The sequence below is a fragment of the Siniperca chuatsi genome, linkage group LG19 (genome assembly GCF_020085105.1).
Source record: "Siniperca chuatsi isolate FFG_IHB_CAS linkage group LG19, ASM2008510v1, whole genome shotgun sequence".
NCBI classification, from domain to species: Eukaryota; Metazoa; Chordata; class Actinopteri; order Centrarchiformes; family Sinipercidae; genus Siniperca; species Siniperca chuatsi.
In genome coordinates, this window is record NC_058060.1 from 479,253 (window position 1) to 501,856 (window position 22,604).

Here is a 22,604-nt window from a genome sequence, read left to right on the forward strand (position 1 = left end):
ACAGTCCAGTCATATTCACATTCATATTCATGTCAAACATACAGTCCAGTCATATTCACATTCATATTCATGTCAAACATACAGTCCAGTCATATTCATATTCATATTCATGTCAAACATACAGTCCAGTCACATTCATATTCATGTCAAACATACAGTCCAGTCATATTCATATTCATATTCATGTCAAACATACAGTCCAGTCATATTCATATTCATATTCATGTCAAACATACAGTCATTCATATTCATATTCATATTCATTCATACAGTCCAGTCATATTCATATTCATATTCATGTCAAACATACAGTCCACATTCATATTCATATTCATGTCAAACATACAGTCCAGTCATATTCACATTCATATTCATGTCAAACATACAGTCCAGTCATATTCATATTCATATTCATGTCAAACATACAGTCCAGTCATATTCATATTCATATTCATGTCAAACATACAGTCCAGTCATATTCATATTCATGTCATACAGTCATATTCACATTCATATTCATGTCAAACATACAGTCATATTCATATTCATATTCATGTCAAACATACAGTCCAGTCATATTCATATTCATGTCAAACATACAGTCCAGTCATATTCACATTCATATTCATGTCAAACATACAGTCCAGTCATATTCATATTCATATTCATGTCAAACATACAGTCCAGTCATATTCATATTCATGTCATACAGTCCAGTCATTCATATTCATGTCAAACATACAGTCCAGTCATATTCATATTCATGTCAAACATACAGTCCAGTCATATTCATATTCATATTCACATCCAGTCAATTCATATCACAGTCAAACACAGTCATATTCATATTCATATTCATGTCAAACATACAGTCCAGTCATATTCATATTCATGTCAAACATACAGTCCAGTCATAGTCATATTCATATTCATGTCAAACATACAGTCCAGTCATATTCATATTCATGTCAAACATACAGTCACATTCATATTCATATTCATGTCAAACATACAGTCCAGTCATATTCATATTCATATTCATGTCAAACATACAGTCCAGTCATATTCATATTCATATTCATGTCAGTCATACATATTCCAGTCAGTCATATTCATATTCATGTCAAACATACAGTCCAGTCATATTCATATTCATATTCATGTCAAACATACAGTCAGTCATATTCATATTCATATTCAAACATACAGTCCAGTCCATTCATATTCATATTCATGTCAAACATACAGTCCAGTCATATTCATATTCATATTCATGTCAAACATACAGTCATATTCATATTCATATTCATGTCAAACATACAGTCCAGTCATATTCATATTCATATTCATGTCAAACATACAGTCCAGTCATATTCATATTCATATTCATGTCAAACATACAGTCCAGTCATATTCATATTCATGTCAAACATACAGTCCAGTCACATTCATATTCATGTCAAACATACAGTCCAGTCATATTCATATTCATATTCATGTCAAACATACAGTCCAGTCATATTCATATTCATGTCAAACATACAGTCCAGTCATTATTATATTCATATTCATGTCAAACATACAGTCCAGTCAGTCCATTCATATTCATATTCATGTCAAACATACAGTCCAGTCATATTCATATTCATATTCATGTCAAACATACAGTCCAGTCATATTCACATTCATATTCATGTCAAACATACAGTCCAGTCAGTCATATTCATATTCATGTCAAACATACAGTCCAGTCATATTCATATTCATATTCATGTCAAACATACAGTCCAGTCATATTCATATTCATATTCATGTCAAACATACAGTCCAGTCATATTCATATTCATGTCAAACATACAGTCCAGTCATATTCATATTCATGTCAAACATACAGTCCAGTCATATTCATATTCATATTCATGTCAAACATACAGTCCAGTCATATTCATATTCATATTCATGTCAAACATACAGTCCAGTCATATTCATATTCATATTCATGTCAAACATACAGTCCAGTCATATTCATATTCATATTCATGTCAAACATACAGTCCAGTCATATTCATATTCATATTCATGTCAAACATACAGTCCAGTCATATTCATATTCATATTCATGTCAAACATACAGTCCAGTCATATTCATATTCATGTCAAACATACAGTCCAGTCATATTCATATTCATATTCATGTCAAACATACAGTCCAGTCATATTCATATTCATATTCATGTCAAACATACAGTCCAGTCATATTCATATTCATATTCATGTCAAACATACAGTCCAGTCATATTCATATTCATATTCATGTCAAACATACAGTCCAGTCATATTCATATTCATATTCATGTCAAACATACAGTCCAGTCATATTCATATTCACATTCATATTCATGTCAAACATACAGTCCAGTCATATTCATATTCATATTCATGTCAAACATACAGTCCAGTCATATTCATATTCATGTCAAACATACAGTCCAGTCATATTCATATTCATGTCAAACATACAGTCCAGTCATATCATATTCATATTCATGTCAAACATACAGTCCAGTCATATTCATATTCATGTCAAACATACAGTCCAGTCATATTCATGTCAAACATACAGTCCAGTCATATTCATATTCATGTCAAACATACAGTCCAGTCATATTCATATTCATATTCATGTCAAACATACAGTCATATTCATATTCATGTCAAACATACAGTCCAGTCATATTCATATTCATATTCATGTCAAACATACAGTCCAGTCATATTCATATTCATGTATTCATACAGTCAAACATATTCAGTCAAATCAAACAGTCAGTCCATTCATATTCATATTCATGTCAAACATACAGTCCAGTCATATTCATATTCATATTCATGTCAAACATACAGTCCAGTCATATTCATATTCATGTCAAACATACAGTCCAGTCATATTCATATTCATATTCATGTCAAACATACAGTCCAGTCATATTCATATTCATATTCATGTCAAACATACAGTCCAGTCATATTCATATTCATATTCATGTCAAACATACAGTCCAGTCATATTCATATTCATATTCATGTCAAACATACAGTCCAGTCATATTCATATTCATCAAACATACAGTCAAGTCATACATATCCAGTCAAACATACAGTCATTCATCATTCATATTCATGTCAAACATACAGTCCAGTCATATTCATATTCATGTCAAACATACATCCAGTCCAGTCATATTCATATTCATGTCAAACATACAGTCCAGTCATATTCATATTCATATCATGTCACATACAGTCCAGTCATATTCATATTCATATTCATGTCAAACATACAGTCCAGTCATATTCATATTCATATTCATGTCAAACATACAGTCCAGTCCATTCATATTCATATTCATGTCAAACATACAGTCCAGTCATATTCATATTCATATTCATGTCAAACATACAGTCCAGTCATATTCATATTCATATTCATACAGTCATGTCAAACATATTCAGTCAAACATACAGTCATATTCATATTCATATTCATGTCAAACATACAGTCCAGTCATATTCATATTCATATTCATGTCAAACATACAGTCCAGTCATATTCATATTCATATTCATGTCAAACATACAGTCCATTCATATTCATATTCATGTCAAACATACAGTCCAGTCATATTCATATTCATATTCATGTCAAACATACAGTCCAGTCATATTCATATTCATGTCAAACATACAGTCCAGTCATATTCATATTCATGTCAAACATACAGTCCAGTCATATTCATATTCATATTCATGTCAAACATACAGTCCAGTCATATTCATATTCATGTCAAACATACAGTCCAGTCATATTCATATTCATATTCATGTCAAACATACAGTCCAGTCATATTCATATTCATGTCAAACATACAGTCCAGTCATTCACATTCATATTCATGTCAAACATACAGTCATTCATATTCATATTCATATTCACATCAGTCCACATACAGTCAGTCATATTCATATTCATATTCATATTCAACAAACAGTCCAGTCATATTCATATTCATGTCAAACATACAGTCCAGTCATATTCATATTCATATTCATGTCAAACATACAGTCCAGTCATATATTCATATTCATGTCAAACACACAGTACAGTCATATTCATATTCATATTCATGTCAAACATACAGTCCAGTCATATTCATATTCATATTCATGTCATACAGTCCAGTCCAGTCATATTCATATTCATGTCAAACATACAGTCCAGTCATATTCATATTCATGTCAAACATACAGTCCAGTCATTCATATTCATCATTCATACAGTCCATACAGTCCATTCATATTCATATTCATGTCAAACATACAGTCCAGTCATATTCATATTCATATTCATGTCAAACATACAGTCCAGTCATATTCATATTCATATTCATGTCAAACATACAGTCCAGTCATATTCATATTCATACATTCATATTCATATTCATATTTCATATTCATGTCATCATACATCAAACATACAGTCCAGTCATATTCATATTCATGTCAAACATACAGTCCAGTCATATTCATATTCATATTCATGTCAAACATACAGTCCAGTACATTCATATTCATATTCATGTCAAACATACAGTCCAGTCATATTCATATTCATATTCATGTCAAACATACAGTCCAGTCATATTCATATTCATGTCAAACATACAGTCCAGTCATATTCATATTCATATTCATGTCAAACATACAGTCCAGTCATATTCACATTCATGTCAAACATACAGTCCAGTCATATTCATATTCATGTCATGTCAAACATACAGTCATCATATTCATATTCATGTCAAACATACAGTCAGTCAGTCATATTCATATTCATGTCAAACATACAGTCCAGTCATATTCATATTCATATTCATGTCAAACATACAGTCCAGTCATATTCATATTCATATTCATGTCAACAGTCAGTCCAGTCATATTCATATTCAGTCATATTCATATTCATATTCATGTCAAACATACAGTCCAGTCATATTCATATTCATGTCAAACATACAGTCCAGTCATATTCATATTCATGTCAAACATACAGTCCAGTCATATTCACATTCATATTCATGTCAAACATACAGTCCAGTCATATTCATATTCATATTCATGTCAAACATACAGTCCAGTCATATTCATATTCATGTCAAACATACAGTCCAGTCATATTCATATTCATATTCATGTCAAACATACAGTCCAGTCATATTCATATTCATATTCATGTCAAACATACAGTCCAGTCATATTCATATTCATATTCATGTCAAACATACAGTCCAGTCATATTCATATTCAAATCAAACATACAGTCCAGTCATATTCATATTCATATTCATGTCAACATACAGTCCAGTCATATTCATCATTCATATTCATGTCAAACATACAGTCCAGTCATATTCATATTCATTCATGTTCAGTCCAGTCATATTCATATTCAGTCCAGTCATAGTCCATATTCATATTCATGTCAAACATACAGTCCAGTCATATTCATATTCATATTCATGTCAAACATACAGTCCAGTCATATTCACATTCATATTCATGTCAAACATACAGTCATATTCATATTCATATTCATGTCAAACATACAGTCCAGTCATATTCATATTCATATTCATGTCAAACATACAGTCCAGTCATATTCATATTCATATTCATGTCAAACATACAGTCCAGTCATATTCATATTCATGTCAAACATACAGTCCAGTCATATTCATATTCATATTCATGTCAAACATACAGTCCAGTCATATTCATATTCATATTCATGTCAAACATACAGTCCAGTCATATTCATATTCATATTCATGTAAAACATACAGTCCAGTCATATTCATATTCATATTCATGTCATCACAGTCCAGTCATATTCATATTCATGTCATACATACAGTCCAGTCATATTCATATTCATGTCATGTCAAACATACAGTCATATTCATATTCATATTCATGTCAAACATACAGTCAGTCATATTCATATTCATATTCATGTCAAACATACAGTCAGTCATAGTCATATTCATATTCATGTCAAACATACAGTCCAGTCAGTCATATTCATATTCATGTCAAACATACAGTCCAGTCATATTCATATTCATATTCATGTCAAACATACAGTCATTCATATTCATATTCATGTCAAACATACAGTCCAGTCATATTCATATTCATATTCATTCATGTCAAACATACAGTCCAGTCATATTCATATTCATGTCAAACATACAGTCCAGTCATATTCATATTCATATTCATGTCAAACATACAGTCCAGTCATATTCACATTCATATTCATGTCAAACATACAGTCATATTCATATTCATATTCATGTCAAACATACAGTCAGTCATATTCATATTCATGTCAAACATACAGTCCAGTCATATTCATATTCATATTCATGTCAAACATACAGTCCAGTCATATTCATATTCATGTCAAACATACAGTCCAGTCATATTCATATTCATGTCATACAGTCATATTCATATTCATGTCAAACATACAGTCCAGTCATATTCATATTCATGTCAAACATACAGTCCAGTCATATTCATATTCATATTCATGTCAAACATACAGTCCAGTCATATTCATATTCATGTCAAACATACAGTCCAGTCATATTCATATTCATGTCAAACATACAGTCAGTCATATTCACATTCATATTCATGTCAAACATACAGTCATATTCATATTCATATTCATGTCAAACATACAGTCCAGTCATATTCATATTCATGTCAAACATACAGTCCAGTCATATTCATATTCATATTCATGTCAAACATACAGTCCAGTCATATTCATATTCATGTCAAACATACAGTCCAGTCATATTCATATTCATATTCATGTCAAACATACAGTCCAGTCATATTCATATTCATATTCATGTCAGTCATACAGTGTCAAACATCCAGTCATATTCATATTCATGTCAAACATACAGTCACATTCATATTCATATTCATGTCAAACATACAGTCCAGTCATATTCATATTCATATTCATGTCAAACATACAGTCCAGTCATATTCATATTCATATTCATGTCAAACATACAGTCCAGTCATATTCATATTCATATTCATGTCAAACATACAGTCCAGTCTTATTCATATTCATGTCAAACATACAGTCAGTCATATTCATTCATCAGTCATATTCATATTCATGTCATGTCAAACATACAGTCATATTCATATTCATATTCATGTCAAACATACAGTCCAGTCATATTCATATTCATGTCAAACATACAGTCCAGTCATATTCATATTCATATTCATGTCAAACATACAGTCCAGTCATATTCATATTCATGTCAAACATACAGTCCAGTCATATTCACATTCATATTCATATTCATATTCATGTCAAACATACAGTCCAGTCATATTCATATTCATGTCATACAGTCCAGTCATATTCATATTCATGTCATACAGTCATATTCACATTCATATTCATGTCAAACATACAGTCCAGTCATATTCATGTCAAACATACAGTCCAGTCATATTCACATTCATATTCATGTCAAACATACAGTCCAGACATATTCATATTCATATTCATGTCAAACATACAGTCCAGTCTTATTCATATTCATGTCAAACATACAGTCACATTCATATTCATATTCATGTCAAACATACAGTCACATTCATATTCATATTCATGTCAAACATACAGTCCAGTCATATTCACATTCATATTCATATCAAACATACAGTCCAGTCATATTCATATTCATCATTCATGTCAAACATAGTCATATTCAGTCATTCATATTCATATTCATGTCAAACATACAGTCCAGTCATATTCATATTCATATTCATGTCAAACATACAGTCCAGTCATATTCATATTCATGTCAAACATACAGTCCAGTCATATTCACATTCATATTCATGTCAAACATACAGTCAGTCATATTCATATCAAACATACAGTCAGTCATATTCATATTCATGTCAAACATACAGTCAGTCATATTCATATTCATATTCATGTCAAACATACAGTCCATTCATATTCATATTCATGTCAAACATTCAGTCAATATACAGTCCAGTCATATTCATATTCATATTCATGTCAAACATACAGTCCAGTCATATTCATATTCATATTCATGTCAAACATACAGTCCAGTCATATTCATATTCATATTCATGTCAAACATACAGTCCAGTCATACATCATATTCATATTCATGTCAAACATACAGTCCAGTCATATTTCATTCATATTCATGTCAAACATACAGTCCAGTCCATTCATATTCATATTCATCAAACATACAGTCACATTCATATTCATATTCATGTCAAACATACAGTCCAGTCATATTCATATTCATGTCAAACATACAGTCCAGTCATATTCATATTCATGTCAAACATACAGTCCAGTCATATTCATATTCATATCAAACATACAGTCCAGTCATATTCATATTCATGTCAAACATCAGTCCATTATTCATATTCATGTGTCAAACAGTCCAGTCAGTCATATTCATATTCATGTCAAACATACAGTCCAGTCATATTCATATTCATATTCATGTCAAACATACAGTCCAGTCATATTCATATTCATGTCATGTCATACAGTACAGTCCATTCATATTCATATTCATGTCAAACATTCATCCATTCATATTCATATTCATGTCAAACATCCAGTCCAGTCATATTCATATTCATGTCAAACATACAGTCCAGTTCATATTCATATTACATTCATATTCATGTCATGTCATACAGTCAGTCCATTCATATTCATATTCATGTCAAACATACAGTCCAGTCATATTCATATTCATGTCAAACATACATACAGTCCATTCATATTCATATTCATGTCATACAAACATACAGTCATATTCAGTCATCATTCATATTCATATTCATATTCATGTCAAACATACAGTCCAGTCATATTCATATTCATGTCAAACATACAGTCACATTCATATTCATATTCATGTCAAACATACAGTCCAGTCATATTCATATTCATATTCATGTCAAACATACAGTCCAGTCATATTCATATTCATATTCATGTCAAACATACAGTCCAGTCATATTCATATTCATGTCAAACATACAGTCCAGTCATATTCATATTCATATTCATGTCAAACATACAGTCCAGTCATATTCATATTCATGTCAAACATACAGTCCAGTCATATTCATATTCATATTCATGTCAAACATACAGTCCAGTCATATTCATATTCATATTCATATCAAACATACAGTCCAGTCATATTCATATTCATATCAAACATACAGTCCAGTCATATTCATATTCATATCAAACATACAGTCCAGTCATATTCATATTCATGTCAAACATACAGTCCAGTCATATTCATATTCATGTCAAACATACAGTACAGTCATATTCATATTCATATTCATGTCAAACATACAGTCCAGTCATATTCATATTCATATTCATGTCAAACATACAGTCCAGTCATATTCATATTCATATTCATGTCAAACATACAGTCCAGTCATATTCATATTCATATTCATGTCAAACATACAGTCCAGTCATATTCACATTCATATTCATGTCAAACATACAGTCCACAGTCATAGTCATATTCATATTCATGTCAAACATACAGTCCAGTCATATTCATATTCATATTCATGTCAAACATACAGTCCAGTCATATTCATATTCATGTCAAACATACAGTCCAGTCATATTCATATTCATGTCAAACATACAGTCCAGTCATATTCATATTCATGTCAAACATACAGTCCAGTCATATTCATATTCATATTCATGTCAAACATACAGTCCAGTCATATTCATATTCATGTCAAACATACAGTCCAGTCATATTCATATTCATATTCATGTCAAACATACAGTCCAGTCATATTCATATTCATATTCATGTCAGTCATATTCAGTCATGTCAAACATACATATTCATATTCATGTCAAACATACAGTCCAGTCCAGTCATATTCATATTCATATCAAACATACAGTCCAGTCATATTCATATTCATATTCAAACATACATACAGTCATATTCATATTCATATTCATATTCAAACAAACATACAGTCCAGTCATATTCATATTCATATCAAACATACAGTCCAGTCATATTCATATTCATATCAAACATACAGTCCAGTCATATTCATATTCATGTCAAACATACAGTCCAGTCATATTCATATCAAACATACAGTCCAGTCATATTCATATTCATGTCAAACATACAGTCACATTCATATTCATATTCATATCAAACATACAGTCCAGTCATATTCATATTCATGTCAAACATACAGTCCAGTCATATTCATATTCATGTCAAACATACAGTCCAGTCATATTCATATTCATGTCAAACATACAGTCCATTCATATTCATCATTCATGTCAAACATACAGTCCAGTCATATTCATATTCATATCATTCATACATAAACAGTACAGTCAGTCATATTCATATTCATCATTCAAACATACAGTCCAGTCATATTCATATTCATATTCATGTCAAACATACAGTCATATTCATATTCATATTCATGTCAAACATACAGTCCAGTCATATTCATATTCATGTCAAACATACAGTCATATTCATATTCATATTCATGTCAAACATACAGTCCAGTCATATTCATATTCATATTCATGTCAAACATACAGTCCAGTCATATTCATATTCATGTCAAACATACAGTCCAGTCATATTCATATTCATATTCATGTCAAACATACAGTCCAGTCATATTCATATTCATGTCAAACATACAGTCCAGTCATATTCATATTCATATTCATGTCAAACATACAGTCCAGTCATATTCATATTCATGTCAAACATACAGTCACATTCATGTCAAACATCAGTCCATTCATATTCATGTCAAACATACAGTCCAGTCATATTCATATTCATATTCATGTCATACAGTCACATTCATATTCATATTCATATTCATGTCAAACATACAGTCCAGTCATATTCATATTCATGTCAAACATACAGTCCAGTCATATTCATATTCATGTCATACAGTCATATTCATATTCATATTCATATTCATGTCAAACATACAGTCATATTCATATTCATATTCATATTCATGTCAAACATACAGTCATATTCATATTCATTTCAAACATACAGTCCAGTCATATTCATATTCATGTCAAACATACAGTCCAGTCATATTCACATTCATATTCATGTCAAACATACAGTCATATTCATATTCATATTCATGTCAAACATACAGTCCAGTCATATTCATATTCATATTCATGTCAAACATACAGTCCAGTCCATTCATATTCATATTCATATCAAACATACATATTCATAGTCAGTCACAGTCATATTCATGTCAAACATACAGTCCAGTCATATTCATATTCATATTCATGTCAAACATACAGTCAGTCAGTCATATTCATATTCATGTCAAACATACAGTCCAGTCATATTCATATTCATATTCATGTCAACATACAGTCCAGTCACAGTCATTCATTCATAACATACAGTCATTCATATTCATATTCATGTCATACACAGTCCAGTCATATTCATATTCATATTCATGTCAAACATACAGTCAGTCCATATTCATATTCATATTCATGTCAAACATACAGTCAGTCACATTCATATTCATGTCAAACATACAGTCCATATTCACATTCATATTCATATTCACAGTCCAGTCATATTCATATTCAAACATACAGTCCAGTCATATTCATATTCATATTCATGTCAAACATACAGTCCAGTCATATTCATATTCATATCAAAACACATATTCATATTCATATTCATGTCATACAGTCATATTCATATTCATATTCATGTCAAACATACAGTCAGTCAGTCATATTCATATTCATGTCAAACATACAGTCCAGTCATATGTCATAGTCATATTCATGTCAAACATACAGTCAGTCAGTCATATTCATATCAAACATACAGTCCAGTCATATTCATATTCATGTCAAACATACAGTCCATTCATATTCATATTCATGTCAAACATACAGTCCAGTCATATTCATATTCATGTCAAACATACAGTCACATTCATATTCATATTCATGTCAAACATACAGTCCAGTCATATTCATATTCATATCAAACATACAGTCCAGTCATATTCATATTCATGTCATACAGTCATATTCATATTCATATTCATATTCATGTCAAACATACAGTCCAGTCATATTCATATTCATATTCATGTCAAACATACAGTCCAGTCATATTCATATTCATATATTCATATTCAATGTCAAACATACAGTCCAGTCATATTCATATTCATGTCATCATATGTCACACAGTCATATTCATATTCATGTCATAGTCATATTCATATTCATATTCATGTCAAACAGTCAGTCATGTCAGTCATATTCATATTCATGTCAAACATACAGTCCAGTCATATTCATATTCATGTCAAACATACAGTCCAGTCATATTCATATTCATATTCATGTCATACAAACATACAGTCAGTCATCCACGTCATATTCATATTCATGTCAAACATACAGTCACAGTCATATTCACAGCGTTACAGTGTAGAGTATTTACAGTGTGCACCCAAAGTGCTCCCATTCTCTAACCCAGACCCAGCTGTCTGAGTTGGTGCTTCTCCTTCTTTCAGTAACATCTGGATCCTCTCCAGATGTGTCCACAACATTCAGGAACCTCCTTGCAGCGTCCAGCACCATCTTAATCCTTTCCCACTTCCTCTTTATTTCAGCAGCACAGTTTGTAACCGTGGTAACGAATGCCAGAAATCGTTTCTTGTCCATACTGAAGCTCTGCTCCTCTCCATTTCCTTTCTGCTCCTTTTCCTTTTGCACTGCCGCCATTTCACCGTTCCTCTTCATTCTCTTAGCAGCTGCAGCGTGTGACGATCCCTTTTCTGCTCTGATCTTATTCATTTTTACTTCCTTAATTCTTTTTGGGCTCTGTGCTGATCCTGTATGGTGGTTTCCTTCGCTGTGCAGGCACTTTGCACTCCTCCACATTACAGTCATCCTTCCCACATCTCCTGCCTCCTCTTCATCCTGCAGCCACACGTCCATATTCCTGACAGCAGAAACACCTGAGAGGAGCTCTCTCATGACTCAGTGGCACGCCGCTTACTACGCCCTTCTTCTTCACTTCTGCTCCGAGTGGAAGCAGTCCTCACCGCTGTGATCTCCAAACGCACGACTCTTCAGGGCTCTGTCTCTCTGACGCTTGGATCAGTCTGTGATGACCACCACACTTCCTGTTATCCTGACCGCTCGTACATCTGCGAGCTTTCCTCCTACAATCCTCCGACCTCATGTGGATCCTTGAAAATGCCGTCCGTTTGTGTCACCGCGACCATCCCGACAAGACACGTCTGCTCTGGATTCACTTGAACTGCTCTTCCTTTTCTTTTCCTTTTCAAATCCTCTCCAGTCCTCGTTTCCAATTTCGCACTCCGATTCTTCCTCTGACTCCATTTCCGCCCTCTTCTTCTTCTTCCCGTGAGGCAGACGCGTCGTGGGCGTGGCTTTTGAGGACCCCGTGGCGACTAACCAGGAAAGAAACATCCTGATTACGTCGCGTTCACCTGTCGGTGTCTTTTGAAACATTTCGATAGAACCCGTTTGCTGGAACATTAATTTTGGTCTCGATAAAAACATTTTATCCGTCTTCGTTACGACAGTATCATTCGTGGCCACAGAGAAACAACAACAGCCGGTGCTGGACTCAAACCTGTGGAGCGCTGAACGTTTCCAAGCGCCATGATGCCGTTCACAGTAAGGTGGAGACCACGAGTCCCTGTGACAGTAACAATAGGAACACGCTTCTCACTGCAGTCAAATCCAAAACGCGGTATGAATATAAAGCGATACAACATAATGTTCTAGCCGCACTGGCCCCGTCTGTCTTGCATCGTTTAGAGCCACTGAAATCCAAATCACGCCAGCTCTGGGAAATAAAACAAACTGTGCTAATTTGACATATGAATATTAACCCTGAGCCCAAATCCAAGTTCAAGTATGCAGTGCAGGCTTTGTGCCTTGTTACATAGCAGATAGATTTAGTCATTACTGTGACATAATAATAATAATAATAATAATGGATGATTTTATTGAACACGTGACCAGGATGTGCAGGTGGTGGCGGGCTGTTAGGCCTGTAATGTGTGGCGGATTCTGGGTGGGGTCAGCGTGACCTTCAGCTCCTTCAGCTGCTCCAGCGTCCGACTGAAACTGCTTTTATATAGCTGTGTGATTGTGAGGTTCACCCGCGGGTGTCGAGGTGTTTAAAGGTCCTGTTGGATAGCGGTGAAGGCATAGCGCTGGTGCTCAGAGGCGGAACGGTCTGCAGCACTGGCCACGAGGATTGAACGTCTGTACTAGAATATTCACGGACAAGTACTGTTACGTCAGTAACCGTATTAGTACTTGTGTAAAACTGTACTTAGAAGTAAAAAGTAGGTCAGTTCAAATGTACTCTGAGTAAACGTTACTGCAAATTTCCTGCATTTTCCTTAACCGATAGTTGAACAGATTAACAATCAATAATCCATTAATCATTAACGATTAATAAGATACAAACTCCCGTCTTTTTCTCAGTGTAAGTTTGATTTAAACAATTGTAGCGGCACATTAGTTAAGTGAAACATGAATTCATGATGCACAAACAGAATACTAAAACAGTAAGGCTTCTAGCTAGTTTGTGTGTTCCACTTTGGACTTGCACTGCAGCCGTCTGCTGCACGTAGATTTATTTGAAATAGCTAAAACTGTTGTGTAGGCCGACCTAACGGAACCAAAGAGTGGTTCAATTAATGGAGAAGGACGCTTGATTTTCAAAAGTTAATATGCACAAAGCCATGTGTCCATCCAAGCCTTGGAATGCAAAGGATCGAATCAGAAAAGCTGGAAGTGAAGAACAGAAGGTTTTCCATCGCTTTAGGTGTTTTCCTTCTGTCCATTAAGAGTGCGTGCGTTGAACATGGAAACGCGTTCGTCGAATAAATGAGCTTGAACTGATTTTCAGACGTTAGTCACATTCAGGCTGGTAGTTTGAAACACTTTTAAAACACATTTTAAACCATTCAGTTGATTGTGCGGAGGCTGAAGCTCCTTGAACTTGTATAGACTGTTCCACCCCCCTAATCATTGAACGTTCTGTCCCTGTTTGCAAAATGAGTTCACGGTCACGTCCAATGTGGATGAGTGAGTAGCTGAATCGTGTAGAATGTTGTTTAATATAAAACACGATCGAGGGTCGGTACAGAGTTGCATCACAGGTTAATCTGGCCCGTCACACTGTTCCACAGCTGGCCGTAGACAGGCTGGATAAAAGAACAACAGTTCTCAGATCGACTTAGATCAGATTGATGTCGATATGTGATGCAAATATAAGACCGATAACAAAGTTTTGTAAACGGTTATTGACGTTAACCCATTTAAATACTGTGTTGTGTATGTTTGAAACAAAATTGAAACATCCTTTGAAGTTGTCAAAGTAAATCAAAAAAAGCCATAATCCCCCAGAACCGTTAGCTCATACAGCTACAGTAGATTTCTTGATTTGAAGCCAGAAGCTTTAATAGCTTCTAGATGAATCCGAGGCTTCCGTGTTGCGGTTAGCTTGCTGTTGTGTCGTTTCCCACCGTAGTGAAGGGCTGACTGGGGGAATCTCTGTTCCTCGGGCTGTACCGGCGCCTGTTCTCCCTCCAGCCTTAGCACGCTGCGTGAAGCCGCCGTGGACCTCGCTCTCAGATTGTGCTTTGGTTTCTGGGCTAGCGCTCTCTGGGCCCCTTGGAGCAAGAGCTCAGTTCTTAGAAGCTGCTCAACAAACTTTCTCCTCAGGCATTCTGAAGATATGAATACTGTTCCTTCTACTCCTTCCCTAAATGTACAACAATTTGTCTTTTATGCTTCGGTGTCGTTTCAAAGGTCTGCAAAGCTTATCCTTCACCACCGCCGCCAATTCCACGTCTCCGTTCCACCGATTCGTTCCTCTGCTTCGTTCCTCTGCTTCGTTGATTTTTGCTTCATGTGTCTGTATTGTTTTGGTGTTAGCAAAGAGCTGCAGATAGAACTCAGGGAACTATAAGTATAACTTCATGTCTTTCTGACTTTGTTCTTCTTTTTGTTTATTTCAGTGTATTTTCAGCTCTGGTATCCAGTCCCAAACGCACTGCCGCTGTTGCCGTCTTCCCTGTTCCAAGCTGTCCTCTGTCTTGTCTATCGCGGGCGAATTATGTCCTTTTTTAGAACCTCCTGCTTTAACTCCCCCACTCATTACATTTGAGCTTGGTGCTGTTATGAATTACTGTTATTAATTAGGGAGTTTGGTTTAGCTAGCTATCTGACATCAAGTTCACTCATGCCATTTTATTTGCCTCGCCACGAGAAGTCAGGTGGAAGAGACACTTTGGCGAAGCGCTACGTCAGTGAAAGTGCAATGATCCTGGAACAAACAACATGAACACCAGACCAAAACCACTCGCATCACCCAGGAGTCAGCGGGCGGCCAGAGAGGGGCTTACCATCTCCCCACATAAACACCTACCTGTTACCGTACATAGGTCAAGTGATAACAACTGAGCCATCTCCATGAGCAAACTCCATCCACTGATGAAGGCCACAAGATGTGGCTGAAAGCTCTGGAAAATATCCTGTTAGTGGACCTAAGAATCTTCTGTCAGCATTAGTTTACTAAAGCAACCGAACAGGGCCTTTTCTGGGCGGGGCTCTGCTGTGGAGCCGAACATTCAGGCATGCTGGGAAACTAAAGCTAAAGCGACATTATGTTTCTCTTCGTCTGTGGCTTACAATCTGTTTTTTCTTCCTCCAGAGAGCGGCATACCTGTCCAGGTAGTAGCTGCCATCGACATAAACACCACGGCCAATCAAATCTACAGGCACAATTTTCCCGACACCCCCCTCTGGAACAAGACCATTGAGGTGGGTGACAGTGAACAGCAGTTTGTGTGTTGCCCTGCGGTCCACTGGAACCTTTTCAGGGTGGTGGACTGCAGCTCGCAGGCTAAGAGCGGCCCCGGCCTCCCTGTGGTCCTGAGGAATGAGTGTGTATTGAGGATGAAGGGCCGGGTGACCTGCATAATTCAGATACACACCCTAGGACTGTAATGATTCACGGATCCAAACCAGTGCTCTGTGCTTCATTTTGAACTTTGCGATGTTATAACTTCTTTTAATTTTTTATTTTTAGGGCATAACACTAGATGACTTCAATAAATTATCTTTTGACATGATTTTGATGAGCCCTCCTTGCCAGCCTTTCACCAGGTAGGTCCTATGTTTTGTATGCATTGTGATCCAGTAGGAGCTCAGTCAGACAGTGCAACATGACTCTAAAAGTGTTTGCGCTTCAATAAAACAAAGGAAGTCATAGTTTTGATAGATTTATTGCCCAACGTGTTAATTATTTCGTGTTAACGTGTTAATTTAATGAATTAAAATTGTGGCTCTTGCGATTTGAAAGATATAAATGGTATTTCAATAGAAAGTAGTACTGCAGAGCAGTAAGTGTAACTGCAGCGTCCTGAAGCCGGACTGTAAAACGTGTGTCCCGCAGCGCTGCACTCCTGTTACTGTCTGTTTTCGCTGTATTAAGTCAGTTTCCCACTGAAATCGGAGTTTTTTTCTCTGTGCAGGATTGGACTTCAGGGTGACCTTGCTGACCCCAGAACCAAGAGCTTCCTCTACATCCTCGATCTTCTGCCAAGGTCTTTAATCTTGCCCTCTGCTCGGCCTGAATGAGAAAATATTTCTATATTGAAATCACAATTTGAAAGAGTTACATTTTCTAGCCACAACAGCTGCTTTTAAAATAATAACGTACATTATTAACAGTGTTTTAACTTGCTATAAAAAAGCTTTGTGAACGTTCAGCGACAGCTGGCGGCAGATTTCGGCAACAGTAATGCCACGAGTTGGCCAAACCTCAAAATGAAACTCTTGGCTGTTGTGTGGGTGAAAGCTCTCTTCAGTCTGACCAGGACCTGTGCTTTGTGCCCTCAGCCTAAGATGGCTTCCTTGAGAGGGAAACGCCACTCTGCGGCATTTTGACGTTTGGAAACATAGACAGCGGATTGGTTGCTGTTCGAGTGGACAGTCTTTTTTTACATACACAATGTAGGAACAGTCGTCTGAATCCGTCAGTTAAACTGTTTGTAAAGCTAATGTTAACTCAAGCAGCTACATTTATGGATAGTCAGTTCGATATCAAAACATTGCCGGGCGTTACTTCCCTGTTCCTCACTGTGCAGCAGCTACGTCCCTTTTGAGCGTCCGGATTAGTTTTTAAAAACACTGAGTAATGTCTAGTACACCGCCTATGTAATATATCACTTTATTATAGTACTAACTGTAATATAGACCTGAAAAGTAAGTTTGCTTCTAAGTTGACTTTACTCCAACTCACTGTTTAGCTGGTTATGTGTTCCACCCTCCAAGGCATGCAGGTATAACCAGCTGAAATGTCTGACAGCTGTGCTGCTGGCCCCTGTGCCTCACCGCATGGAGGACTCATACTGTCAGTGTTGATGTTGTTAAGTGCAGTGTGTGTCTTTTGGCAGATAGGCCAAAGACAATTCTCCACCCTGTTGGACAGTTGTTTTCTACTGTGTGTATAAAGAGAGTGCACGGCCCTGTGTGGAAACACTGGCCGCTGCGTACGAACGCTTTGGAAGAGGTGAAGATGGCAAAGTACTGAAGTGAACCCGCATTTTCTAATGCCCCTTCTCACACACTTCTTCTCACCTATATCAAAGCATTCATTATACCTTGTCGTAAACATTCAGGTCAGCCTTGGTATATTGTGTTTGTGCTTGTAGTAACCCAATTCTGCCTTTAGCAACTCTCCATTTTAAGAGAAACAGACACGTCTGTCCTGTCCTGTTCAGCCTGTGCTGTCCTGTTCAGCCTGTCCTGTTCAGCCTGTCCTGTTCAGTCTGTGCTGTCCTGTTCAGTCTGTCCTGTTCAGCCTGTCCTGTTCAGTCTGTGCTGTCCTGTTCAGCCTGTCCTGTTCAGCCTGTCCTGTTCAGCCTGTGCTGTCCTGTTCAGCCTGTGCTGTCCTGTTCAGCCTGTCCTGTTCAGTCTGTGCTGTCCTGTTCAGTCTGTCCTGTTCAGCCTGTCCTGTTCAGCCTGTCCTGTTCAGTCTGTGCTCTCCTGTTCAGTCTGTGCTGTCCTGTTCAGTCTGTCCTGTCCTGTTCAGTCTGTGCTGTCCTGTTCAGTCTGTCCTGTCCCGTTCAGTCTGTGCTGTCCTGTTCAGTCTGTCCTGTCCCGTTCAGTCTGTCCTGTTCAGTCTGTGCTGTCCTGTTCAGTCTGTGCTGTCCTGTTCAGTCTGTCCTGTCCCGTTCAGCCTGTCCTGTTCAGTCTGTGCTCTCCTGTTCAGTCTGTGCTGTCCTGTTCAGTCTGTCCTGTCCTGTTCAGTCTGTGCTGTCCTGTTCAGTCTGTCCTGTCCCGTTCAGTCTGTCCTGTTCAGTCTGTGCTGTGCTGTTAGATGGTTTCTGACAGTAACGCTCTCATCCTTTCTTCCTAACTTGCCTCTGGCGATGTGTGGCCAGGCTGTGCAGGCTGCCCCGCTTCATCCTGCTGGAGAATGTGAAAGGCTTTGAGAGCTCCTCTGCCAGGTAATGATGGAGGCCTGAACGGTCACCATGTCAGTAGGCAGGTAGTATTGAAATCTTGCTAATTATTTCTTTCATGTCTTACCAACAAATCATAAGAGTACAATGTCGGTCGATGGAACAATCTGGGAACGCCCTGTATAACAGAAAAGTTAGATTATTTCACAACTTCTACTGTCTACTGAAAACCAAGTGCATTAACAGCACAGGGCTACTGTGGTTTATTGATGAGACTTCTATCTCACAAAGCCTGCACTGTCTGCACCCAAAATAATCATACTTACGGAAATGATCAAAACGCAGGCAGAGGCTTCAGTTGTCTTATGTGAGCGTAAACAGAGAGGGCCATGAAGTCATTTAATAAATCAGTGTACGGTTTTAAAATTCAACAGCTGGTTATTGTAATTGCGAGATGTTTATGGGATATTCATCCATACTCCTTATAGTCCTTTCCTTGTCTAAAAAAGGAACCATTAAAGTAATATTAAAAAATCCTTGAAAGACCTCCGACCATTATAACAACTGACAATGTATTGATTTCTTGATTCCTGCCAATGAGGAAAGTAGACAGACCCCCAACCCCCACCCCTATTCATGCACGCTGGAGGAGCTAAACCCCAGGCCATTTCAAATTTGCACATTTGTCTTTTCAAATACAAATAGAACAAGCAATACTTTGATCACAATGTACTCTGTAATGATTGCAGATCAGAAATATACATCTACACACACACACACAATGTTTGCACATTTAAACTCTATTTGTCAAGTATGATTTGGAGTCATTCTAATTTCACTCTTATAAACAAACCACTGTAATGGAGACATTTCATTTGAGATACTCGTATTTTCCAGGGAACGTTTGGTGAACACACTGATGGAATGTGGATACACTTTCCAGGAGATCATGGTCTCGCCTACAAGTGTAAGAAAGACACACTGTGTGACTCATTTCATTAAATACATCTGCACATACTAAGTTATATTTATATCCTGTCCAGGTTGGGATCCCAAATTCAAGACTGCGTTACTTCCTGATTGCTAAGATGTCAACAGAAAACCTTAGCACCAAGACAAGTTCAAAGGTGAGGCTCGCTGACAGGAATCCTGGTATCATGAAACATTTGAACTCAAAAGTGTCATAACCATTGAAATTGCTGTTGGTTTCTTCTTACCTTGAAAACCTTTGATACTGCTCAGATTCAGGTTTTTTATTAACTCTAGACCATGTTAACATGATACAAACAATATATTCAGTACAGCAAGGACAAGCAGCTGCTCCCTGATCCACCGCTGCTGTGAAAGAACCATTGCCCAGTAGTGTGACTGTTAATGTCGGCACTCTCTCAACTGCTCTGTTGAACTGTGTAACAAACTCGGGGCATTCATGGCTAAAGGGTCACTGCACCACAATTACAAAGACCCCATAATAATAAATAAATATAATAATAGTCACGGGTGTATATAATTCTTTTGACAATGAATGTAATCTTAGATTTTAGATGCCTTCCCACATCCTGCTGAGAATGATTCCCTTGAGCAGCCCACAGTCTTCAGTCCTCCCCATCCAGGTACCTGCCAGCCAGAAGAGGAGATGCAGGGCGGTCATGTCCTGTACAAACTAGAGACAGCACTGGATGCCCAGAGGAAGATGAATCAGAACAACGATCTGTGTGTGAGGCAGATCCAAGACTTCCTGGAACCACAGATGGAAGTGAACATGGACCACTATCTCCTGCCTCCTAAAACACTGCTGCGATATGCTCTGCTCCTGGACATTGTGCGGCCGACATGCAGGAGGTCTGTCTGCTTTACCAAAGGGTGGGTACAGGAACCGTCTTCACCTGTCACTATCTTCACTTGTCTCTTTATTATTGTTTCTTTACTGCTAGAGCATTAGCACTTTCCACTGGAACTTGCCAAATAATACATGTTACAAGCAACTGCCAACAAAGCAGGTGTGTGTGTGTGTGTGTGCGTGCATGTTGGATGTTAAAACACAGGAATAACATAATAAATGCAAGTTGGAGATCAAAACTCAGTGATTCAATGATGGGACAACTATGGTGAAAATGTTGCCCATCAACTATTTACTTAATGCCAGTAACATGTTTGAAATTCCGTTACAGTGAATAGACTTGTCGAGCCAAATAACATGTATTCACTTAAAGTGAATAGATCATCATCCTTCTTTACTTAGGCCTCATTTACACTTGTCATTTCAAGTGTCTGGTATCCGGATAAAATCTAGACGTGATTTAATACACTTCACTTTTACACTTAGCCACATATATGCGTCTCTGTTGGTCAGATCGCAAACCTGATTTCAGTCCATCTTGAGTTTCCCGGACTACGTGCAAATCAGGGACAGTTCTACTCCGGCCCACAGGATGGTGGTAATGCACCTAAAGCTGTTTGGTAATGGCTAAGCAGACTGCTTACTGACATAGTTACATTTGGGAGGAGTCAAGATAACATTTAACCTTTTCAACATCTGGCTAAAAGTCAGGTTTCATTCCGTCTCTTTTTGGTTACAGCTACGCTTGTTTTTTAAATATCAGATATCAGCTGTCTGAACTACAGGTTTTCACGGGTCCAAAAAGATGGACACGATCCAAAAAACGCTTTCAGAACTGGTCCGACGGGGACCTGAGCACAGCCAGACCTGGTACACATAGACCTGAGTATAAATCTAACAGAGGAAGACCAGCAACCCCGGCAGCAGCATTACGAGCTATCAATTAACAAGCAGTCAGAAGGAGCAGCAGTACAATAAGAACTTTTTATTACTTTTT

At 36.7% G+C, this 22,604-nt stretch overlaps 1 protein-coding gene across 1 annotated transcript in view; it reads left to right on the forward strand.

Annotated features, from left to right (window-relative positions):
- The first annotated feature begins 16,881 nt into the window (after positions 1 to 16,881).
- The window catches only part of trdmt1 (tRNA aspartic acid methyltransferase 1), a 12,178-nt gene continuing 6,455 nt past the window's right edge, over positions 16,882 to 22,604 (forward strand). The window contains exons 1-7 of the mRNA XM_044176756.1: positions 16,882 to 17,119; positions 17,388 to 17,464; positions 17,833 to 17,904; positions 19,747 to 19,812; positions 20,665 to 20,734; positions 20,811 to 20,894; positions 21,305 to 21,630. Coding sequence (XP_044032691.1) covers positions 17,427 to 17,464; positions 17,833 to 17,904; positions 19,747 to 19,812; positions 20,665 to 20,734; positions 20,811 to 20,894; positions 21,305 to 21,630 — 656 coding nt within the window. The 5' untranslated portion in view covers positions 16,882 to 17,119; positions 17,388 to 17,426. The remainder of the gene's footprint in view (positions 17,120 to 17,387; positions 17,465 to 17,832; positions 17,905 to 19,746; positions 19,813 to 20,664; positions 20,735 to 20,810; positions 20,895 to 21,304; positions 21,631 to 22,604) is intronic.